Below are 23557 nucleotides of genomic sequence, written 5' to 3' on the forward strand. Positions count from 1 at the left end.
CAGCATTCATTCTCCAGCCACACGGAGGACAGGAAGGCACTGAAGTCTCAGGATTCTCCAGCCTTGCTGAGGAGAGCATAACAGTCCCAGATTGCAGTCTGTGGAGCCAGGATCGCCTTAGAGTAGAGGTGAGGGCTAGCAGCCAGCTGCTTTGCTTTTCTGATCTTCAGCTTGAAGTTTGAACCCCAATACCTGTCTCTGGGTCCATTTATTTATTCATGCTACATTTCCTTCCCAAGTTGCTTTTGGTCATGACATTTATCACAGCAATAGAAACCTAACCAAACACCAACTCTTCTTTTCTATAGCATATGCTGGTGTTTACATTTGACTAGTGTTAAAATGTCAGCCAGACTGTTTTCACTTTAATAGTTTCTCTGGCATATCAGGGTCATCTGGTGGCCACACTTAGCTTTGCAGTCTATGGGTTAGACAGGTTAACTCACCCTCCCCCAAACTCCCCAGCTCCTAATCCCTGGAGAAGCTACTGTTCAAGCTGTGTTGGGAGTATAGGAAGCAAACACAAGCACTGAGATGTGTACAGGCACAGAGGCTTTTTTATACTTTCAAGACTCCCTGAGTATTAACCATGCTGTCAGAGTGACAGCACTATGAATCTAAAGCAGATGGCTAGAGCTTCAGAGTCTTCAAGTTCTATAGCAGTGAAAGACAGATATGTGGCTGCAAAGGTTGGTCTGTCTTTTGAGTTCAGGGCTCAGGTCCATCACTGAAGGCTACTGTCAGTTGATGAGCTCTGCTCTCAGTAAAAGAGTGTGGGAATACTATTCCCTATGTATTTTCTGTCTCAGCTGAGCCTACTGCTGCATGCACTCTCATTCTTAGTAAATCTTTTTTTCTTCTTCATCTCTTGCTGCTTTCTTTTTTCTTCCATAATATTGTTCTCTATTCCTGCCTTTAATTTAACTTTTTTTTCTCCTCTATTTCCTTCTTTTATTTGTCTCTGCCTGAAGGGTAAACTATTCTTAAGATCATTATTGTCAAGTAAATTAAGCATCCTAGCAATAAAACTGGAAAGATTTATAGTGATTATAGAACTTCAACTTCAAAACATATGAATTGTTTTGCATTTCAACATGTTACTTTTTAGTGTTTCAGTCTTCTAAGTTGTTTTCTTTTGTTCCTTTATCATCATTTCCTATTCCATCAGCATTACACTTGTGCTTAATAAATCCTGATTTTTTAAAAAAAAATTACCAGAGCCCTGAGAATTAAGGGGATGCATCTCAAGTTTCCACGCTGTTGTTTTTTTTCTTTATATAGCTGCAAAACTCCTCCCAGACACCAGATTAACATTTGTGACCAACCATCAGAGCAACAGGAAACCTAGCTAAATAATGATGAGCTGGGGCTGGACAGCTAGGCTCACAACCAATAATAAGATGGAGCTGTATTTCCCATACAACTTCTCTTAACTCCAAAACCAATGTACCCTGTTGATCATCATAACCACTACATACCATTTTATTCGCTCAAACAGAAGCAGTCCTATTGTTCAGTGTTTCTTTACTAAAAGAAAGTTTTCATACCTAAAAGATCTGCATCATGGGCCAGTAAAATGGTCAATAGGTAAATGTGCTTGACAACAAATCTGACAGCCTGCGTTCACTATCAGGACCTACATGGTAGAAGGACTGAACTCCAGCAAGTTGTCTTCTGACCTTCACTTGTGCACGCACATGCATGCGCACGCGCACACACGCACACACACACACACACACACACACACACACACACACACCAAAAAATAAATAAATGTAATTTTAAAAATCTGTGTGTCCCAAACCACTAAATATTGGGTACTCCATAAATCATCACGAAAGTTTCACTCTCATACTCTTCTTTCAACAGACCATAAATATAAACTTTAACAAAATAATATTATCAAGTTTCTAAGAGATAGATCATACTTTCCTTTTACCTCAGTGGACTGTCAGAAACCTGGATATAAACTGCCACTGAGCCCTATGGTAACACCACTCAAAGGAGATGGCTTTCATCTCTGTAGCCCCCAGAAGAGGGTTGTGATTTGGAGGTATCTCACCTATACACAGCAACTATAAGACAAAGCCTCTATCTACTAAAGATCCTGGCTGAGAGAAGAACCTCATCATTGGCACAACTTTCCCCCTTTGACTCATTCTCAGCACACTCCTCATGCCTATACAATAAGAGGTCTTCTTTTGACAAGGAAGGCTCTCTCCTTTTCTGGTTGTCAAAAAACAAACACACAGGAAAAACATGAAAAAAGGGAGGAAAGGAGGAGGGTTTTTGCCAAAAAGTTCAAATTTGAGATCAGCCCTAACGGAAAATCCTAACAGCAGGCTATAAGTTGACTTCTCCAACAGAAATAGGATCAAAACTAAACACAGACAACAATCTACAGAGGGATTAAAGAAAAGGAAAAGGAACCCAGAAGTAGGCTAAAAAGTGAAAACAATTTCTTAAAATTCAATCCACTATGAAAGACAAAGCACACAGCATCAATAAATATAAAAAGTAAGCCACAATGAGCAGTCTTCTCTCAAGGCAAGGGAAACTGCTTCCAAGACAAGATTCTTATCCACCCTCAATACCTAAACCTGAAAATGTCCAAGTCCCTATACTTTAAATCATACCAGAGTTATAATAACCAATGCTCTGTAAGCTGTATGTAATTGTTAAATTCTTTAAAAAAAAAAAAAAGAAAGAAAGAAAAGAAAAGAAAAGGCAGAGTGAACAGATAGCTCAGTGGTTATAGGCATGTGCTACTCTTCCATGGGACCTGAATCCAGTTCAGCAGCCACATCAGGTGGCTCCTAACCAATTCTATCTCCAACTCCAGGAGACCTGACCTCCATAGTTACCTGCACTCATGTGTGCATATCCCCACACAACAAAAAAGTACATGCAATAAAAATAAAATCTTTAAAATAAAAATAAAATGCAAAAAGATCTGTACATGCTCATTACAGATGTAGGATTAACTACACTTCTGACCTACAGATGGGAAAACTCTATAGCTATGAAACCCAGTACAGTTCCTATGATCCAGTTTTCAGGCCATGACACTTCAACCTTACATGATAAACATATGCAGAAGTATTAACAGTCAAGCTGAAAAATGTAGAGCTTTCATTTTCGAACACTTTTAAAGAGAGTGCTCTTTAATAGTGAGTATATACAGTCTTTCCCTTTTACACTATAGAGTAATTGCTTTCCACTTCAAAACTATAACATGAGTTATCATCTCTGACTGGCTGTCTAAGTGTTATGCACACAGTATAAGGGGTGGGGGTAAAGGACACTGTGTTATGGGCTTACTCAAGAAAATCAGATTTTTGCTAACTGCCAAGGAAAAAATTATGACTAGTCAGGCATAGCCCATACAGCATGAGACATGGCATTCAGTATTTGGCCCTGGGTCTAGAAAACCATTTCTATTAAATGTTCTGATAATGAGGGAGCTGACACTTTCTCAGGGTTAAGCATGACAGATTAAAAGTCATAGCTGTATATGGGTGGTGCTTATAATTTTACATATATATGCCAGGGAAACTATATATGTTTATGGGATACACTAAAGCTGATAGAGTATTCCATCTAGATCCTCAAAGGTGAAACGAAGCAACCAATGTTCTCACAGCAATCTATTATCCAATTATCCAGCTGAGTATAAACTGGCCATATTTCTAGTCTAAAAGAGACAGGTATGCAAATCCTGTCCGATTGGCCCACAAAATCAATTGTCTTCTGTATTTAACAGAAAAGGGGGGGGGGGGTCCCAAGCAGCCCAGATTACAAATTAGCTTTTTTAATTTTCAATCTTCTATAAAGGAAAACAAATAAATGAGAAACTAAACAATAGGCCACAAGTGCTCAATCCAACTAGATCAGAATGCCATGAAATAAAAAGGAAGATAAAAAAATAAATGTAAAATAAATAATAAATATATAGAAAATAGGGATTTAAATTAATTTCAATATTACAAAAGATTGTCTTTATTTTGTGTAAATTTCTCTTTGTTAAATACCTTAGCAGACCGGTTTTTTAAAGGAACAAAACAGCCAGGTGGTGGTGGTACACGCCTTTCATGCCAGCACTTGAGAGACAGAGGCAGATGGAGTTTGAGGCCTGCCTGTTCTACAAATTAAGTTCCAGGACAGCCAAGGCTGTTATCACAGAGAAACCCTATCTCGAAAACAAAAACAAAAAGAAAGCAAAACAAAAATAACCAAACGGTATAGATACGAAGATACTGATTTAAACACACACACACACACACACACACACACACACCTTTCTTACCTTTGTTTGTCTTTTGTTGGCTTCTCTTCTAGCTTCTTTTTCTTTTAGCCGTCTTTCCTACAAGAAGAGAAGGTAAATTAGAGGCACATAAATTTCTAGACATTTAAGTGCTAAGCAGCATACATACTCTTCAATTTTACTTTGTAAAACAAACTAAAAGCAATACTTCACATTTATTTTTCAATAAATTTTAACAAAATACCTACGGATGGGACTGGCCTAACAATTCTTAATGAATAAATACAGGTCAGATCTGGAATCATGAATCAATTCTATAATTACATACTACACAATTTTAGTTACTAAGAATTTCTTGCTCAGCCTAAAAGGAAAACAAAAGAAGCATGCATTTAATAACATACACACAAACATATATATACACATATATGTATATATATGTTGTAAGTATAATATCTGATACATGACTGGTACACAATCAATGACATTTACTAGAATAAAAGGAAGAAAAATGCACTCATAATTGTTTTTTCCTTGTCCTCAGTGTGAAACAGAATTTACAAAATATAAGAAATCCACACCTTTACTTCTTAGGAATGATGTTTATTCAAAAGCAACCAAAAGTCATTCTTATGAAACATGATACTTTATTAAATTGTTTTATAAATTCACCATTAGTTTTCCACTGATTACAAAAATGGTAAAAATGGGAAAGAAAAGCATATATAGTATTAAAGTTCAAAACAAAATGATTCAGCAAAAGTAAAAAAGGATATCATTTTAAATTCCATCTCACTCCTGTCAGAATAGCTAACATAAAAACCTCCAATGACAGTTTATGCTGGAGAAGATGTGGAGAAAGGGGGTCACTCCTATACTGCTAGTGGGAGTGCCAACTCGTACAGCCACTTTGGAAATCAGTATGGAGATTCCTCAGGAAAATGGGAATCAGTCTACCTCAAGACCCAGCAATTCCACTCTTAGGCATTTACCCAAAAGATGCAAATTCATACAACAAGGAAGTCTGTTCCACTATGTTCATAGCAGCATTGTTTGTAATAGCCAGGACCTGGAAGCAACCTAGATGCATCTCAACTGATGAGTGGATAGAGAAAATGTGGTACATTTACACAATGGAGTACTATTCAGCGGAAAAAAAAACAATGGAATCTTGAAATTTGCGGGCAAATGGATGGCACTAGAAGAAACCATACTGAGTGAGGTAACCCAGTCACAAAAAGAGAAACATGATATGTCCTCACTCATTTATGGATTTTAGGCATGAATCTGGGAAGTGCCAGCATACAATCCCACTGCCAGAGAGTCTAGGAAACAGAACCTTCATCCAGCAAATGATGAAAGCAGAGGCAGATACCCACAGACAAACACTGAACTGAACTCCTAGAATCCAGTGTCAGAACGAGAGAAATGGGCAAAGGAGTTAAGACTGGGCTGGTTTAACCCACAGAAACAGCTGACCTAAACAAGGGGGAGCTCTTGGACTCCAGATTGATGGCTGTGTGGAAAGCATGGGACTGACCCAGACCCCCCTGAATGTGGGTGTCAGTGAGGAGGCCTAGGTAATCTATGGGGCCTTGGGTAGTATTTATCCCTGGCATTCAAATAGACTTTGAGTGCCCATGCCACAATATGGGAGGCTCTCTCAGCCGGGACTCTTGGGGAGGGCCTAGGCCCTGCCCTGGATGAAATGACAGTTACTTGAGATCCACCATAGAGTATCTCACCCTCCTTGGGGATCATACTGGAGATTGGGTGGGGGACTGGGGGACCTGGTGGGGAGGGCAGGGGAGAAGGGGAGGGAGAGGAAGCTAGGATTGACATGTGAAACAAGATTGTTTCTAACCTAAATTAAAAAAAATAATAATAATAATAAAACTAGATTCCAAGAGAAACTAATAAAACCTCAAATTCATATGGCTACTGGGTATGTGTAACATCTCTAATGTCTATCTTTGCTGCTTCTGAAATTAAGTACTCTTTTTCTTCTCTGACCTACACACTCTTCTCTCTCTCTTTCTCTCCCCCCCCCCCCCTCTCAAAGGTGTCATGATTTGATCCTCTAATGGGAATACAAGGGCTATCAATGTTTTCTAAGAGTTTGGACAGGGAGGAGGAAGGAGAGAGATACACTTTCTAAACACTTTATATGAAAACTTTTATACAGTTGGTACCAGTTACTGATTTTCTTTGACCAGCAGTAGACTACAAGATGATAAAGTGAACCAAATTAATATTATTAAATAAAAAAATTTAAAAATGCATGCTATTTTACTAGTGTGAGAGCTATCTTAGCTTGCAGATGTATGTATCTGTAATTTGTTGTTTTTCTTTCTCCCTAAATAACAGGACTGCTGAACTATCTCTCCAACCCCTAAATGATAGTTTAAAAGTCAGGGTTGGGAACACAAAAGTACTTACTATACAAGGTTGGTGACCTAAGTTCAATTCTGAAATTACACATAAAGATGAAAGGATAAAACCTATTCCACAAAGTTGTCCTCTGAGCTCAACAAATGTGCCAAGTAATATGTGCACAACACCACATAATGTACTCATGCATACACAGACAATATTAATAATTGAAAAAGTTCAGGCTTGTGTGCTATTAGAATTCAATGTACATGCAAATCCAATGTTTCCTTTGACATTTCTTCTGCTGACATCAGATAAATGAGAGAGATCTAAAGAAATGGAGGTGTCATATGACGAAGACATGAAAGTGCATGCAGGGGGTGGGTGGTGGGGTATGCATTAAAGAACAACTATCTTTCAATATTTGGACAAAACAAAGGAAAACAATTCAAAATAAATCACTAGAAACTTCTCTGTCCTTCATATCATTCATATCCTACTATTCTCTCTGGAGCTCCACTATCAAAAAAAAGTTATTAACATTCTAGAAAGAGGAAATGGCCTTCAAACAGAAAAGTAGAACAGGAAGTAGAATTATAGTAATCCAGGAATTAGAAATGAACACAAGAAGTACCTTTTTCTTTCCTGAAACAGAAAAAAACTGTTATTTAAGAGTTGTGATAACACAAAACACAAAAGGCTACACTAGGTACAAGTAATACCTAAACATTATTATATTCAATAACTGAGATCTCCCTTAATTTAATATAGTTTGTGAAGTTTAATAAATTCTTTTTAATATCATTTTTGAGAACATGCTGATACCAAAAAAACATTTTATACCATGACAAAAGACTGAATTTTATCTTTAGTTCAGCCATGCTACAAGTGATTAAGTAAAAGAAAAGCATGAAATTCAATAACGAAAGTCAAACTAACATCGGAGGAAAAAAAAGAAAATCTCATTTCAAGGCACAAAATACTCACTGTATAACTATTATCTTTCTTTGACATCTCAGAAAGTTTGGACCCTCACCCCGCAAGAAAAACAAGTACCATGAAATATGAATTTGATCAGCAGTCAGGGCAAGCATCCATGATTTTTCCTTTCTCTGGTCATATACAGGAATTGACGATTTAGAAATGAGTCTCCTTTTTCAGCACATGATGGGAACACAAACCATTTGAATGGGTATCAGGCAACACCAACAGTTTGGTGCAGAACAGAGTTCCTAGCTATCACATAGGACCAGAGAGGGTATCTACTATCAGTTCGATATTACTTTCATCTCTTTTTCAGGGGCCGGGGGGTTGAGGAATGGAAGCCCAGCTCAATGCAAGTATGCTCAACGCACTGGCACAGGAAACAACTTTATGAATAGAACATAATAACTCAGGCACTAAGATTAACAATTAATAAATGGAACTTTATGAAACTGAAAAGCTTCTGTAAGGAAAGGACACCGTCAATAGGACAAAACAGCAGACTATGGAATGAGAAAAGATTTTAACCAACTCCACATCCAACAGAGGGCTAACATCTAAAATATATAAAGAAATCAAGAAACTAGATATTAAAAAGCCCAAATAATCAAATTTTAAACAAATAGGACACAGACCTAAACTGAGAATTCTCAATAGAGGAATCTCAAATGTCTGAGAAACATTTTTAAAATGTTCAACTGCCTTTACCATCAGGGAAATGCAATTAAAACTGCTTTGACATTCCATCTCATACCTCTCAGAATGGCTAAGATCAAAACCACAAGTGACAGCTTATGTTAGTGAAGATATGGAACAAGGGAAACACCCTTCTCCATTGCTGGTGGAAATGCAAACTTGTACAGCCACTTTAGAAATCCATATGGGGGTTTCTCAAAAAGCTGGTGGTAATCAATCTAGCTGTACTACTCTTGGGCATACCCAAAGGATGCTCCATCCCACTAAAAAGACACTTGTTCAACTATGTTCATATTAGCTTTACTCATAATAGACCAAAACTAGAAGCAATCTAGATAATCTCAACCGAAGAATGGATAAAGAAAATCTGGCACATTTACACAATGAAGTATCAGAGGTTGAAAAAAAAAAAAAGGCATGAAATTTGTAGGCAAATGTATGGAACTAGAAAGAAAAAAATCATCCTGAGTGAGGTAACACAGATCCAGAAAGGCAAATATGGTATGTATTCACTTATAAATGGATATTAGTGGTTAGGTAAATGATAATCAAATTATAACCCACAAATCCAGAGAGATTAGGTAAAGAGAAGGCTGTAGGGGAAAAGCATGGATCTCCCTGGAAAGGGGAAACAGAACAGATTCTGCAGATGGACTGTGGGTGAGGTGAGGACAGGAGCAAGATGGATCAAGTGGGTAAGGAAAATCTTGGAAAGAGATGGCTGGAATTGGGCAGCATGAGGGGGAGGGTGGAAACCTAGTGCAGTGGAAACGTCCTGGAATCTGTAACAATGACCCTAGTGAGGACTCCTACTAGTGGAGGATACAGTCTAAACTGGCCATCATTTGTAGCCAGGCCAGGTTCCTAGTGTTGGAAAGGGGCTACCTGTGGTCAACTTGTTAGCCAAGGGGATCCCATGGAAAAAGTCACTCTCCAAAGAGTGGGGGTGGGGGTTTTGCCATGGACAACATCTACACATCTCATTGAACATAGAGGGGGAGCTGGTACCTGCATAGAGCCTTCACCCCTATGTTCTAGTCTTTTTGGCATGAGAAGGTACTCTGCAGGCTACAAAAAAGAAAAACTTGGACACCAACACAACCATGAAACCCTCCACCTACAGTATTTCCTGCCTTAAAGATGTGTCGGGCCAGTGGTATCACAGAATTTGTGGGAATGGCAACTAATGTTTGTTTTAACTTGAGGCCCACACCAGGAGAGGGAACCCATACCCTACTGTGTAGCCCCAAGACTTGGCTATCAGTGCCTTGTCCAGTCACTCTGGCCACAAGTGGAGCAGGTAGGTACAGAGACAATCAGACACTATAGAGTCTAAACTAGAGGTCTCCTCACCTCAGAGATCAGGGAACCCAGAGGAAGAGAAAGGAAAGACAGTAGGAGTCAGAGGGGATGGAGGACACCAGGAAAATATGGCCCACTGAATCATCTGAGTAGGTCTCACATAGTCTCACAGCAACTGAAGGGATATGCAAGGGGCCTGCTTGATTCTACACCATATACCAGGTCCTCAGTGTATATATGATGGCTGTTAGCTTGGTGTTTTTGTGAGATTCCTAATAGTGGGAATGGGTGTATATCTCTGAGTCTTTTGACTGCTCTTGAGACTCTTTTTCTCCTACTGGGTTGCCTTGTTCAGCCTCGATATGAGGGTTTTTTCCTTGTCTTAATTGTATGTTGTTTTGTCCTGCTTAGCTGTCATTTCCTGCCGTGCTCCTTTCTGAAGTGGAAACAAAAGGGGAGTGGATCTGAGGGAGAGGAGAGGTTGGGAGGAGCTAGGAGGAGGGAAGGGAGGAGAAACTCATTGGATATATTGTATGAGAGGAAAATCTATTTTCAATTTTAAAAAAGAAAGTATGCCAAACTGATCATTAAGACTAAACTCATTTAAGGAATTAACTTTTGACATGAAATTATCATTCTGAAATATTTTAAACATGCATTTAAACATTCTGGAACTTATGAAACTCACAACTGACTTCTATTTATAAATAAGCCAAATATAGAAGCATGAAATCAGTTTCATGATGTTTCTTCCTACCGCATAAATTTTATCCAGTCACACCCCATATTCATGGTGGTTTTCTGTTCAATTTTTACTATATTTAGTGTTTAACGTTCTTGTATCCAATATAAATGAATAGAAACATTTAAAATACATTATTTGACTACCTACTATTTGCATGACAGTGGTGCATTAAAAGTTAAAGTAACCTGGATTGGTGATACAAAGCAATACTCAAGAGGCTGAAGCAGAAGGATGAGGAATTGAAGGCAACACCGAACTACACAGCAAGTTATAGGTCAGCCTTCGGGACTAATGAGACCTGTCTCAACCAGACAAACAAGGTGATTAAGGTAGGCAGCTACCAGGATAGAAGAACGGGAGTATAGGTATGAGCCAGGATATTTGGTCATTTTCATCTTCATTTCAAGACTATGTGGATATATCACTCATTCAAAAAGAAAAAAGTGAAAAAGACACATTTTACTCATTGCAAACATCATCACAGTTAACTATAATTTAAACAATTTTCCTAAGGACTGAGGATCATGTATTTTCAGTACTCTACCTTAACAGCCCACTTTAAACTCACTCTCTAAAAATTTCGGTAATGATATTCTATAGATAGTTGCCATTTGTGGGAGAAAAGAGAAGGCAAAGAGAGATCTTGTTTTATGTAAATTCTTCACATTTCTTTTATAATTGATTATAATTTTTGAGTAATATAGTATAAAACACTTTATACTCAATATATAAATACTTGGAGAAGACTGTAAATTAAACTATGGCAAGCAAGCTGTTGATACTCTTAGTATTTCTAAAGACTATAACAAGTAATGTCATATTTCAATTTACATACTGTACTAAAGGAAGCAATACAAGAAACATTTGTTTCTCTCAATAACATAAATATCCAACCTTAGGCATTACACTTCAGTTTGTGTTCTGCATGTCTAAAATGGTTTGGCAACACTCATTTCATACTTGAAGCTATCTTCAATATATACTTTTTTCCTTTGGTTCTTTCAAATGATATTGTAAAGTTGTATTAAGTCTTTAAAAATAGTAACTCTCATATATGTATGAGTGTGTGTGTGTATGTGTGTGTGTGTGTATGAGAGTATAATCAGACCACTAGTTACAAGATTAAAAAAAAAAGAACAAAAAATGTGCAAGAACCCTTTGCAAGGTGATAGCAATAATATTCCCATCCAAAGCATAAAAGGTTTTTAAAATAAAATTTAATAACATGGCAAGGATTCTCAAATATTATACTGTGCCATTCTGAAGTCACTCGTGCTTTAGAGGCATGCTGAAGAAAGGTATTTTTGATATTTCCATATACTTTATCTCATTAATTGCCTCATTAATCTAGTGGTTCATCCCACTTTTGGGGAATTACATAGTATGGCAAGACAATAATACATATGTCACCCACGAAGATAGAAGATAACTGAGGTGTAAGGTCTCCAGGGTCTTATACTTATAGAAATATTCTCTTTTACAAGGTATCATCAAGCAACCAATATGGAAAGAAATTTAGCTAATAAAATCTATCTGGAAACAACATCAATGTCTTTCGGTGAATGAATAATGAAACAATCCTAAGTCTGTCCACACAACAGGCCATTGCTCAGTATTTAAAGGATAATACAAAGGGTTGGAGATGTCTCAATAGTTAAGAGTATTTTCTACTCCTTCAGAGGACACAGATTTGGTTCCTAGCACCCTATTGGCAGCTCACAACAGTACCTTAATTCCAGCGTATCTGATACCCCCTCTTTTGGCCTCTTCAGGAATTACTCACACATGTGGTATACACACATACATTCAAGCAAATAAAATAAATATAAATCTTTTAAGCATCTTTCAGGAAAATGTCTTGATATACAACAATGTGTTGACTTTCTAGGAAATAATGATGAATGAAAAACAATCCTAAAAGGCTATATATTATATAGTCTCACATATTACAATATTCTGGTGATAATAAAATTCGAGAAATGGAGAACATGGGATCTCTCTGTATTACTTCCTACAATTACATGTGAAACTCCAATTATCTCAAAATAAGAATTTAAATTATACAGCCAGGAGTCAGTGATTTCATTGTTGTCACATATCACACAGTACATTTACAAACCAAGAGGGCTAAAACATAACCACACCTTAAGAAAACACCCTCAACTATGAGGCCCATGACTGATATGGGCATTACTAATTGGCACACAGACTGTACTTTTAAAACACAGCAATACTATCTGAGTTATATTACCAAAAGCAGATTTCAGTGGCAACTCAGTATTATACACTCTGCAGAAGAGCAAAAAAAGGAATAAAAATACAGTGCCTAATCAGCCACAAAGAAAGTGTCAGTGAAAACAATGATCAAAGCAATGTTATTAATGCGCTTCCAATGAATTACAAGTTAGACATATTAGGAACACAGTTGTAATTCAAGACAGAAAACTTACCCGATGCTTTGCCTTAATTTTCTTCCTATATTCTTCTTTGTCGAACTTGTCCTCTTCCTGAAGCCTTTCCTTTGCCTTGTCTAAGTTGATGCCACCAGAGTCATCTTCTTCCTCCACATCATTTGTAGCAGATTTCTGAATCTGTGGCCATTGCTGAACCAACTGAAGACAGGAAAGGGTAAGTACAGGGTGATGGAAAAGATGTCTACAGAAACTGTTTGCTTTTAAGGACTCATTTAAAATGGAGTATATGTCTACTTTCTACCTTAACTGTGTTATTTCTTAAACTTTCTCAGAAACTTCATAATTAAATTAAGGTACCATAGAAAAGACCTTCACAGCCACAGCAATAATGCCATCATACTTTGAGCACATGATTAAAGACTACTTCATGGAAGTATTTGGTAAAGGTGATTACAGAATAGAAACACTTCACAAAACTACCTGTTAATACTGTGTGTGTCCTCCTGCAACTAAGCTCAAAATCATCTATATAGAGCAGAAAACTGAGGGACACTGTATCTCCTCTGAGCTATACCCAGGTGTCTTGTGTAAGCTTCTGACATAGCTCACCAAAATGTGATGTTTTACATTCCTGTTTCTATTAGTAAATCTAATATCCTCATGGGTATCTGTCTAGATTGTTTTCTCATTCATCCTCAGAGCCCATAAAAGTATGAGACAATTAAAATTGGTCATAAGTCACATACATATCAACTAATACTACAGAGTTAAATAACTAACTAAAAAGGAGAAAATTGGTTTGGGTTTCACGGGCTGCTCATGATTCCACACAGCAATTTATGGATAGGAACAAAATGACAAGCAGATGGATCCAAAAGGAGACTTGGCTGAGTGTTCTGGCTTTTTCACTAGTTTAGTGTGTCATGCTAAGTAAATTCATTATTCTCTGGACACCTGTGCCCCTTCTATAGCTAAAAAAAAAGAAGCAACACAATAACTTCTCTTATCTCACACTATAAAAGTATAAGCTCTAGTCAATTTAGACAAAACAGTTCCATTAACATAAAAGCTTTAACTTAAAAACTGGTTGCCAGAGCATTTAAAATCTGTATCTCTGACTTGAAAGAATTCTAACTAAATTTTCAGATAAGCATTGCTACCCAAGCCATCCTTCAAGGTGAGATTCCCACAATCTTATTATTTTGGCAGCCAATGGTGATAGCAAAAGAACTTCCTGACAAACTATGAGCCCCCAAAGCTGTGAAAGGGATCCCTGGAGATGAAGAGGTAACATCAATTACTCAAACTTCTCATCCAACTAGATTCACAGAGGGAAATTAATACACTATACCTTTCTGTGGGTTAAACAAATCACAGTCCATTTTTTAGAGGTGCATAGTTTCAGTATTATGCATAGCTCCTCTTAGTAACAAGCATCTATTGCAATATTATACAGTTAAGAGATTTATAATCATCTTGGAGCTAATTACTGCAACCTGTGCAGCTGAACTCTGTAGCACACTAAACTCATTAGGGTAAGAGCACTCATTTTACAGGGGCATTAGACATGACTGCATTCTCCTCTAGTTCACTTCTTGGGTGCTCAATTCTCTATAGTAGTTTTATAATGAATATTTTTTTTCATTTATATTGGCTTCATCTTCCACTTCTGGAAACTCTGAACCACACTGTTATCTTGTTATTTTTCAGCTCATTCCTATACCCCCAAATAACATCAAATTGTTTAGCTTCAAAATGAAAAAGAAAAATACCCCTGTGGATGGGAACTATTTCAGCAACATTTCCATGATGATGAAACAAGTCATGAATTCTTTAGTTAATATGAAAGTAATCTGGAGTAACAGATTACTCATTCCAAACATTACTTTGAGGGTTTAATGCATGCTAGACAATATGCCTATGCTAGGAACCCAACAGCAAACAAAATACTTTTCTTTGTAGACAAGTACAAAAGAAAGTTATAATCATCAAAAAGACTGTGAAGTTATATAATAATTTCTAGGAAGGAAGGGAGGGAGGGAAGGTAACAGAGAAGGAGGAGGCAGGAAGGGAGCAATGAGATTATACAGTACTGTGTGATATGTCAGGATGGTTAGAGAACTTGTATGCTAATGAGAATGGGGTCATGAAATGAAATTCTAAAGACCTTGTTATACCAGGAACTAGTCTTCATCCTTTGGGTAATTTACTTGATGTCCTAGATTTACTTGATCATTTAAAAACAAAACAGTAATTCTTAAGATAACAGCCTTGTCTGAGAACAAAATAGACATTATGAATTCAGAGTCAGGCCCAGAGAAAGGCAAAATGAGAAGAACCTACATCTGAAATCACTTGAAGACAGAGAATTCCCACCATGAGTCAGCCCTGCAATGAACATGCAAGCACAGCAATATAGCAGGGGAAGTGCAAATGGGGCAGTTTACTGAGAGTCATGCTAAAGATGCTCTGCTAAGTAGCTGTGTTAGTATTCTTGTGCTTGTTTCCAGGGAACACTACCAAGGATTTTGATGAGAAAATCTTTTCTATAAAGAATGGGATTTAACATCATCTCACAGGCAGGACTTCAGTTTCCTGCCTAAGAAATCCCTGTCCACATCCAACAGCTGATGAAAAGAACAGGGAAAGAAGCAGCCAGTGTGCTGTAAAGACATTTTCAAAAAATAGTAAGTAGCCAGTCAGCTGGAAAGACAAGCTCCACAATCCCTGAGATGTAGTTCAGAAATAACATATTTATAGAATCTTACCTCCCCTTCGTCAGTAAATGTTATTTTCTTATTCACTTTAAAATTTCTCTTCATTACTTTTTTAGCTTCTGCAACTTTGGTTAATTTTTTCTTGACACTGGATTTAGAAGGTTCCTTTTTCTGTTTAAAGGGAAAAAAAAAATTAGAAAAGTGGTTACAATATAGCAATAAACTTTCCAAAAATGACTATACTTTCTATTCTCATTGGTAACTACAAGCACCTAAAATACTGTTCAGAAACTGAGCTCTGTGGTATTTTAACTAGCTCCCTCAGCTAAAAGGGTTTTAAATGTGAGTAAGACAGACATTAGGCACAACCTTTCATTTTGCTCTATTGCTAAAACTGTCCCATTTAAAATGCTAAAGCAGCAACACAACAGGATAAAGCAATAAGCAGTCATAAGACAAAGATATTTTCCAGGTAAAGCATAAAAATATTAAATTACCAAGTGCAAGCCTAAATTTCTAGACTAGGAATATACAAAGTCAGAGCAAAATGACTAATACAATGTTTGTAATTCAACATCCTTCTGTCAGCTATAAGAATTTACTCTAGGAGCTGGAGAGATGGCTCAGAGGTTGAGAGCACTTGCTGCTCTTCCAGAGGACCCTGGTTCAATACCCAGCACTGACATGACAGCTCGCAACTGTCTATAACCCTAGTTCCAGAGGACCAGACACCCTCACACAGACATGCATGCAGGCAAAACACCAATGCACACAAATTTAAAAGAAAAAAAAACAAGATTTTAAACTATGAATGCTGGAAAATATCCTATTACAAATTGAGTCCAAAGACAAGATAAATTAACAGTACTTTAACAGACCATTACAGCATAATACTGAAAATTCAAAGCTACTGCTTACTTATGCTAGTGAACACTAAGTGAGCCAATGAGGAAAGGAATAAGAAAGACCATGGTGGGGCTTCTATGATGAGTGATGGGAAATAACTCATGTCTTTGAAATGTTGGATAATTCTCCATGAACTGGAGCCGTAGTAGCAGTTGGTAGTACTTAACTAATACAGTGCAGCTTCCATTACACGAATAAACAGAAAGAGACGTCTTTGATATGGGACTAGTAAGTTTGCTCAGCAGTTAAGAATGAACACTGCTCTTCTTCAGGATCAGAGTTCAGTTCCAACACCCACATCAGGAGGCTCACAGCTGCCTCTAACTTCAGCTCCAAGGAACTGGAGCCTATGATCTCCAAGGGTACCAGCACATACTTGTATATACCCACACACAGACACACACATTCACATAGATTAAAATAATATAAATAATTTAAATAAATATTTGGCAAAGTAGTCAAGAAAACTTGTGGTAAACTCTGCAATTATGAACTGTGTGAAGATTATCTACAAATTGAGGTTACTAATATCCTACACCATCTCATAGACTGTGAAAAGGCTAAATAAATAAATGTAAAACATGCATGATAACTTCATGTCAGGCTTATTCTACAGTGTCCTAGACGATGAGCTTCTTAGCTTTTAATTCTGTACTACAGTATACCACTTAGCAAAGGAAAAAATAAGAGAAATAAAACAAGAATCATCAGAAGTTTTGGGAAGATACACAACTATTACATTATGATAATAAGTATGTCAATGTTGAATAAATTAAAATTAAGCACCCTAAATTAAAAACAACCAATTTATAAAATAGTTTGTGATACATTATTAATATATTTTTAGATATTTTTCATGTTTTATTATCTTGGATAGTTTTATGTCAACTTGACACAATCTACAATCATTGGAGAAGAAGATCATTCAATTGAGACAATGCCTCCATAAGACTGACCTATAGACAAGTCTGTGGTGTATTTTGTTGATTCATAATTGATGTGTGAGGACCAAGATCACTGTGGGTGATACCAACACTAAGCTGGTGATACTGCGTGCTATAAGACAGCAAGATGACCAAGCCATGAGCAACCCAGTAAGCAGCGTTTCTCCATGGCTTCAGCATCAGTTCCTGCTTCTAGATTCCTGCCTTGACTTCCCTAGACTACAGGTTATAAGACAAAATAAACTCTTTCCTCCCCATGTTGCTTTTGGTCATGGTGTTTATCACAGCAATAGAAACCCTAACTAAGACAGTTATGTAAATCAGACACTGCATACGATAAAATTATGATTTAAGTAAAAGTTGTATAAGAACTGATGTTTCTACCTATATATATATATATATATTGCTAATAACACTATATATTTCTCATTTTTGCAATCTATAGCATTTAATTCTATTGCTTCTCTGGCAAAAAGTTGATTTATGTTTAGTAAGGTACTAGCATATTTAATTCATATAAGGTTTATGAGAAGATTTGTTTGTCAGATAGCTATTAAGATTAATATACTACAATCTTCCTTACAAGACTTCAACTCCCTATGAACAGATAGAGAACATCATAGTAACATTACTATTGCCAACAACTGACAGATTGGAATTAAAGTCAACAAGAAAAATAGTACACTCCAGTACACAGGTCTGGTAAAAAGTGGAGTTATTTCTTTTTGGCACTGAATGATTTCTTAGTTTCTTGCTCCAGCTCCTTTGCCTTCCAAAAGGGTTCCCTTTATAAAGTAAAATATTTTAAGAAAACCACTGAAAAAGCAACAGAAGTGCCAATATGGCTGAGAAGAGGCTTATATTATCCCGATTAGTTACAGACTTGCGTCTAACATCTTCACTCACTCCAAAGTGTACTATTGACTCTACAACGCAAGGCATCTGTGTCAGTTAGCTTTCTGGATATATCAAACAAGCAAGATAATCAACTTGCACGAGAATATGTCTATCTGGGCTCACAGTTTTAGCTAAGTTTTCAGTCCAAGATACTGGCCCCTGTGGTGATATATTATTAAGATTTAATAAAGCTTGCCTGAGGGTTCAGAATGCAAAGCTAGACACAAGCCATACAGGCCAGGTTTTGGTGGTATACATCTTTAATCCCAGGAATCCGGAGACAGAGGCAGACAGATCTCTGTTAGTTTAAGGCCACACTGAACTACATGAAATTGATCCAGTTTGAAAGAGAAAGAGCTCATGAAAAGGTGATCTCAGCACTTGGGATCACAAGCCTTTAATTCCAGCACTAGGGAGGTGGAGACAGGAGTGATATGGATGGGCAGAGAAAGGAAATATAAGGCAGGAGATAGGAACTCAAGGACTGCAGGCTTGGTGGAGAGCAGTACAGTCTGCATTGCACTCACACTCTAAGGATTCACGGACACAGGATCACCCATTTTGATCTGAGCCAAAAGCTAGTGGCTGGCTACTTTGCTTTTCTGATCTTCAGCTTGAACCCCTCTGGGTTAATATTCGTGCTACAGGCCCCAATGCTTTGAACAAAATAAAACACCATGAGGGCAAGACTATTCTTTCCATGGTCAAGTAGCTAAAATGAAGAAGGGGTCCAGGTGGCATTATCTCCTTCAATGCCATGACTTCAATGGCCTAAGAAAAATAAACTGCCATTAAACTCCACCTCCTAAAGGTACCACCACCTACTGACAGAAATATCCTAAGACTCAGGTCTTTACCACATTTACCTTTTGAGGTCATGTAAGATCCATATTATACCTCTATCAGAGCATAGAGTTGAGGCCTAATAGTGCAAGCTTGGTGTTCTCTCTGGTCTCTAAGAGCCTAACTGATAATGATATAATAATTAATGAACATTAACTATTGAATCACAAGCACAGTAGGTGCTCAAATAAATATGCAAGATGAATAGTAACTTCCTTTTACAAAAAGGAAAGATCTTTAAACTTGTAGGAAAATACTAAGACATGTGCATTACTAGCACTTCAATGGTTACAAACACCTCAGAGGTTAACTGAGATTACCATCTATCATTCTCCATCTTATTTTTATGAGGCAGGGTCTCTCATTGAACTTGGATCTCACCTCTCTGGGGCATAGGCAGACAGTGCCCAGGATCTGCCTATCTCCCCTTCCATCCTGCACTGAGATTTACAGGTAGACACCCCCACACACATGTTTTTTTATGTGGATTCTGGGGGAGGGGAGTGACCAAAATCAGGACCTTGAGTTTTCAGATGAAGCACTTTACTAGGTATCCTAGTTGGCTTTCTTTTTTTTTTCTGTGACATATTCTTTATTATTTTATTAACAAAGAAACAACTGTGATATGACAAGTGAATCAAGAATGAAACAGGGAACTAAAAGTTATAATAATTCATAAAATGGCCTAATCAGGTTATATTCAGGAATCAAAAATATCATGTTGAATTGGGCAGGGTGGGTTAGCATTTGTAATACTAGTACTTGGGAGGCTTGGATAGTAGATTAGTACATTTATGGCCAGTCTATGCTACATAGCAAGACTGAATAAAATATAACAATCACAATTCAATAAAAAGCAGTCTATGCTCTCCACAAGAGCCATGAAATAAGAAAACTCTCAGTACCATCAAGCAACCTCCTTTTGAATGGTTGTTCAAGGTAGTTCAATTGACACCCAAAACAATATAGATTATCAATATAGTTCTTGGTTCTCTCTCAGGGATTAAGGGTCAGAACCTATTGCTGAAGATACCATACACTTAGGACACAGGACTCAGATGGTTTGAGCTGGATTCGACCTGAATGTCTATTTTGTGCCATCTAGCGTCCAAGTTTTCATAAAATACTATACAAGCTACCAAGGGAAGGAAATAATTATGCAACTGGAACACCTATGGCAAGATATGCATATAGGTGCACAAGATATGCATATACTTACATGTTGGTGACAACCACCAGCTATCTAACTAAACTCACTCAATAGGAATGAAATTATTCCTTGTACTGGAAACAAAGCCAGCTTTCCATGGCTAGTGACATCATAGACCTTACAAAATAATCTACTACTTCCACTTTGCTAGACCAGCTTAATTCCCACTACATTCTAAGTTTTATCCTAATCACTTCTGGGCATTTTGGATGAGATCAAGTGTAAATTTTATCCTATACACATAGAAAAGTGTGACTATCACTCCCATTAAAAAGGCATTATTTAGAGTGAATGGAGACCACCTCAGAAAGTCATAGCGGAACACAGTGCAGAGATCCGCAGACCATGTGAAGTTCAGCCCTAACAGATACATCTAAATCATAACCCATGCCTTTAAGCAACGTTTTGAGAAAGGGGCCAGAAAAATTGTAAGATAAAGAATATAAGGAAGTCTTCTATGAAACAAGATCTCCAACTATTGACTGCACAAACAAGACCAGAAAAATGACATCATCAATGGACATATTAACATGGAAGAAGGAATATTCCATGACAAAGCCAGATTTAAACAATACATATCCATGAATCCAGCTCTACAGAAAGTGCTAGAAGGAAAACCTAGATCCAAGGAAGATAACTACATTCACAAAGACACAGGCAAGATATAATCCCACTCTACAAAACACCAAAAGAAAAAGGGAGGAGAAACTACACAAAATAACTTCACTAACAATAAATCAAGCACAAACAAGAATCATCAATCAATGGTCATTAATATCCCTCAGTGTCAACAGCTTCAACTTGCCTATAAAAAGACACAGACTAGCAGAATGGATACGAAGACAGAACCCTTCCTTCTGCTGCATACAAGAAACACATCTCAACATCAAAGACAGAAGTTACCTCAGAGTAAAGGGTTGGGAAAAGATCTTCCAATCAAATGGTCCCAAGAAACAAGCGGGTGTAGCAATCCTAATATCTAACAAACTAGACTTCAAATTAAAATCAATCTAGTTGGCTTTCTACTGATGTGATAAAAAAAAATTTGCCCCAAATCAATTGCGGGGAAGTCAAGGCAGGAAACTGGAGCAGGAACTGAAGCAGAGACTACAGAAGTAGGCTACTTACTGACTAGCTTACTCACATTGCTTTCTTACACAACCTAGGACCACCTGCCTAGTTGTGACATTGCCTAACCTAATAAATTCTCAAGTAAATATTTCTATTATCCTAACTTGAATGTTTTAATAAAAGCAACTCCCAATATATTCATTTCCCTTTTCTGTCAGACACATTCCAACACCAAACTTTCATTCAAATTCCTTCAACACATTATCTACCTTCTCATCAATTTCCTGTTAGCATTAACATAAATTTCCTGGTTTTAAAAACCTTCTATATAGAAGTTCAGCCTAATAATTCCTTAAACCTTTCACTGTTTCCAATTAGTTTGATAAAATCCTATTCTCCAGAGCTAATCCTGTTTTCATCTCATGCCCTGATATTAAGACTTAAGTGTGTCACAATCAATTGAATTCATCTTACTCTTCCTCTTACACTCTTAAATGGTTCTGTTTACCTTTTCATTCTGAAACACATAAGGCAAATAAATTTTCATGGTCCTATATTTAATTACTCGTTACTAGGATATTTTCTTTGATTCACTTAAATTGTTGCTGGGATCAGTTTAGTCTGACTATAGCCACCATGAGTCATAAAATAGTTAAAGCATTAGAGTGGTATTTGGAGTTTTGTGACTAGACCCAAGTACTATGAGTGCTGGGTAAATGCCTCATATCTCTACTAGTTTGAGATATCAAACTGTGTTCCATTCAGCTTGGATAAAATCACTTTTCTCCTGGACATTACATGACCTCCTTCCATCAAGTCATGGAGAGCCACCATTATTGCTACTACTTAAGAATCATTTCTACTCTTAAGTACCCAACTGACTGTGCTCTAAACACTCATAGCACTTTGCAGTTGGTTACCATATGCTGGATCTGGATTTTTCCAGAACAGTTTTCTAAGCTGTTTATTAGTCTGTCTTCCTGTTAAAATGCATGTATCTGTTCCCCAATAAATACCTAAAATAAAGACACTAAAGTGATAAAACAATCTCAGAATGTTTTACTCAGATAAAATTATAAAACCAGTGATATTTTGTTTTACAAAATCAATTTACAAACCTGCCACTTTTAACCAACATTTATATTAAAAGGCAAGAAGCTAGAAACAACTTTGAGAAACAGAACCTGATACATTTTTGCTTTGTAGACTATACTAATCTTATTTCTAACTTATGCTAAAATTGGCTACATCACATTTCTGTTGTCTCCTGCAACTTATGAAATCCTTCTAGAACTGACGAATGTATACCAAACACCAAATTCGTGAAATCAAACTTTGAAGCTTATGTTCCTTTCTTGAGTCCACTATTCTACTGATACAAAGTAAATTCCAGGAATATTACTTATATGAAGATTAGTTTACATCACAAACACTAATGCCTAGAACCTTCCTCAGAGACAGGCATATGGTTTTCTATCTCTACTTTAAACAATTCAATAAAGAATTCACCAAAAAGAGAAAACATGTTGGTTGGGATATATATTTCTATTTTTCTTATATATCTGACAGTATTATATAAGTGGAAAACTATTCTTTTTACAAAAGGGGGAGAATATATGTCATTTCTACACAAAATGACATTGACCAAAATCCCAATCTAAATGAACTTTTCAAGATCTACTACTGCCCTAAAAAGATCTAGACCCTTAAAAGACCTATCCTAGTACCAAAAACAAAGATGTCAAATTTTCTTCTGTCACTCAAGGAAAGGATAACAGTAATTAAAGACAAAAATGAAATAAAGTTGTAAGGGACAGGAAACCTGACTAGTTACCAGTGCAACTACAAGCCAAGAGACAACTTGTAATAACAAAATAGACAGAGGGAAGGAAGGCTATCTGCACTTAAGGCAGTTACAGTGATAAAAGGAGACAAGTGGAAAACAAAATCACAAGAAAGAACAAGGGAGAAGAGAATAGAAGGTCTGTGAAAACAAATTCCTCTCATGATTAAAGGTGTGTTGCCAAACCACTGCTCCATTCCTACTCATACTATATAGTACTTTCCCACAACAGATTCCCAAACTCAAGTTCAAGAAAAGAAATTAAGTCAATAGGAGAAAACTGAAAATGCCTTAAGCAGACATAAACAGGATGCAAAATAATTGCCATCCACCTCCCAAAATATCTTC

General features: G+C 36.9%; 1 protein-coding gene across 1 annotated transcript in view; it reads right to left on the bottom strand.

Annotated features, from left to right (window-relative positions):
* Ddx10 (DEAD-box helicase 10) overlaps nucleotides 1–23557 on the bottom strand; it is a 152531-nt gene that overhangs the window by 56488 nt on the left and 72486 nt on the right. Inside the window, exons 14-16 of the mRNA XM_005069535.4 lie at nucleotides 15547–15666; nucleotides 12815–12976; nucleotides 4307–4363 (exon numbers count right to left, since the gene is read on the bottom strand). Coding sequence (XP_005069592.1) covers nucleotides 4307–4363; nucleotides 12815–12976; nucleotides 15547–15666 — 339 coding nt within the window. The remainder of the gene's footprint in view (nucleotides 1–4306; nucleotides 4364–12814; nucleotides 12977–15546; nucleotides 15667–23557) is intronic.

This window comes from Mesocricetus auratus, unplaced genomic scaffold (genome assembly GCF_017639785.1).
Source record: "Mesocricetus auratus isolate SY011 unplaced genomic scaffold, BCM_Maur_2.0 Super-Scaffold_100022, whole genome shotgun sequence".
NCBI lineage: Eukaryota > Metazoa > Chordata > Mammalia > Rodentia > Cricetidae > Mesocricetus > Mesocricetus auratus.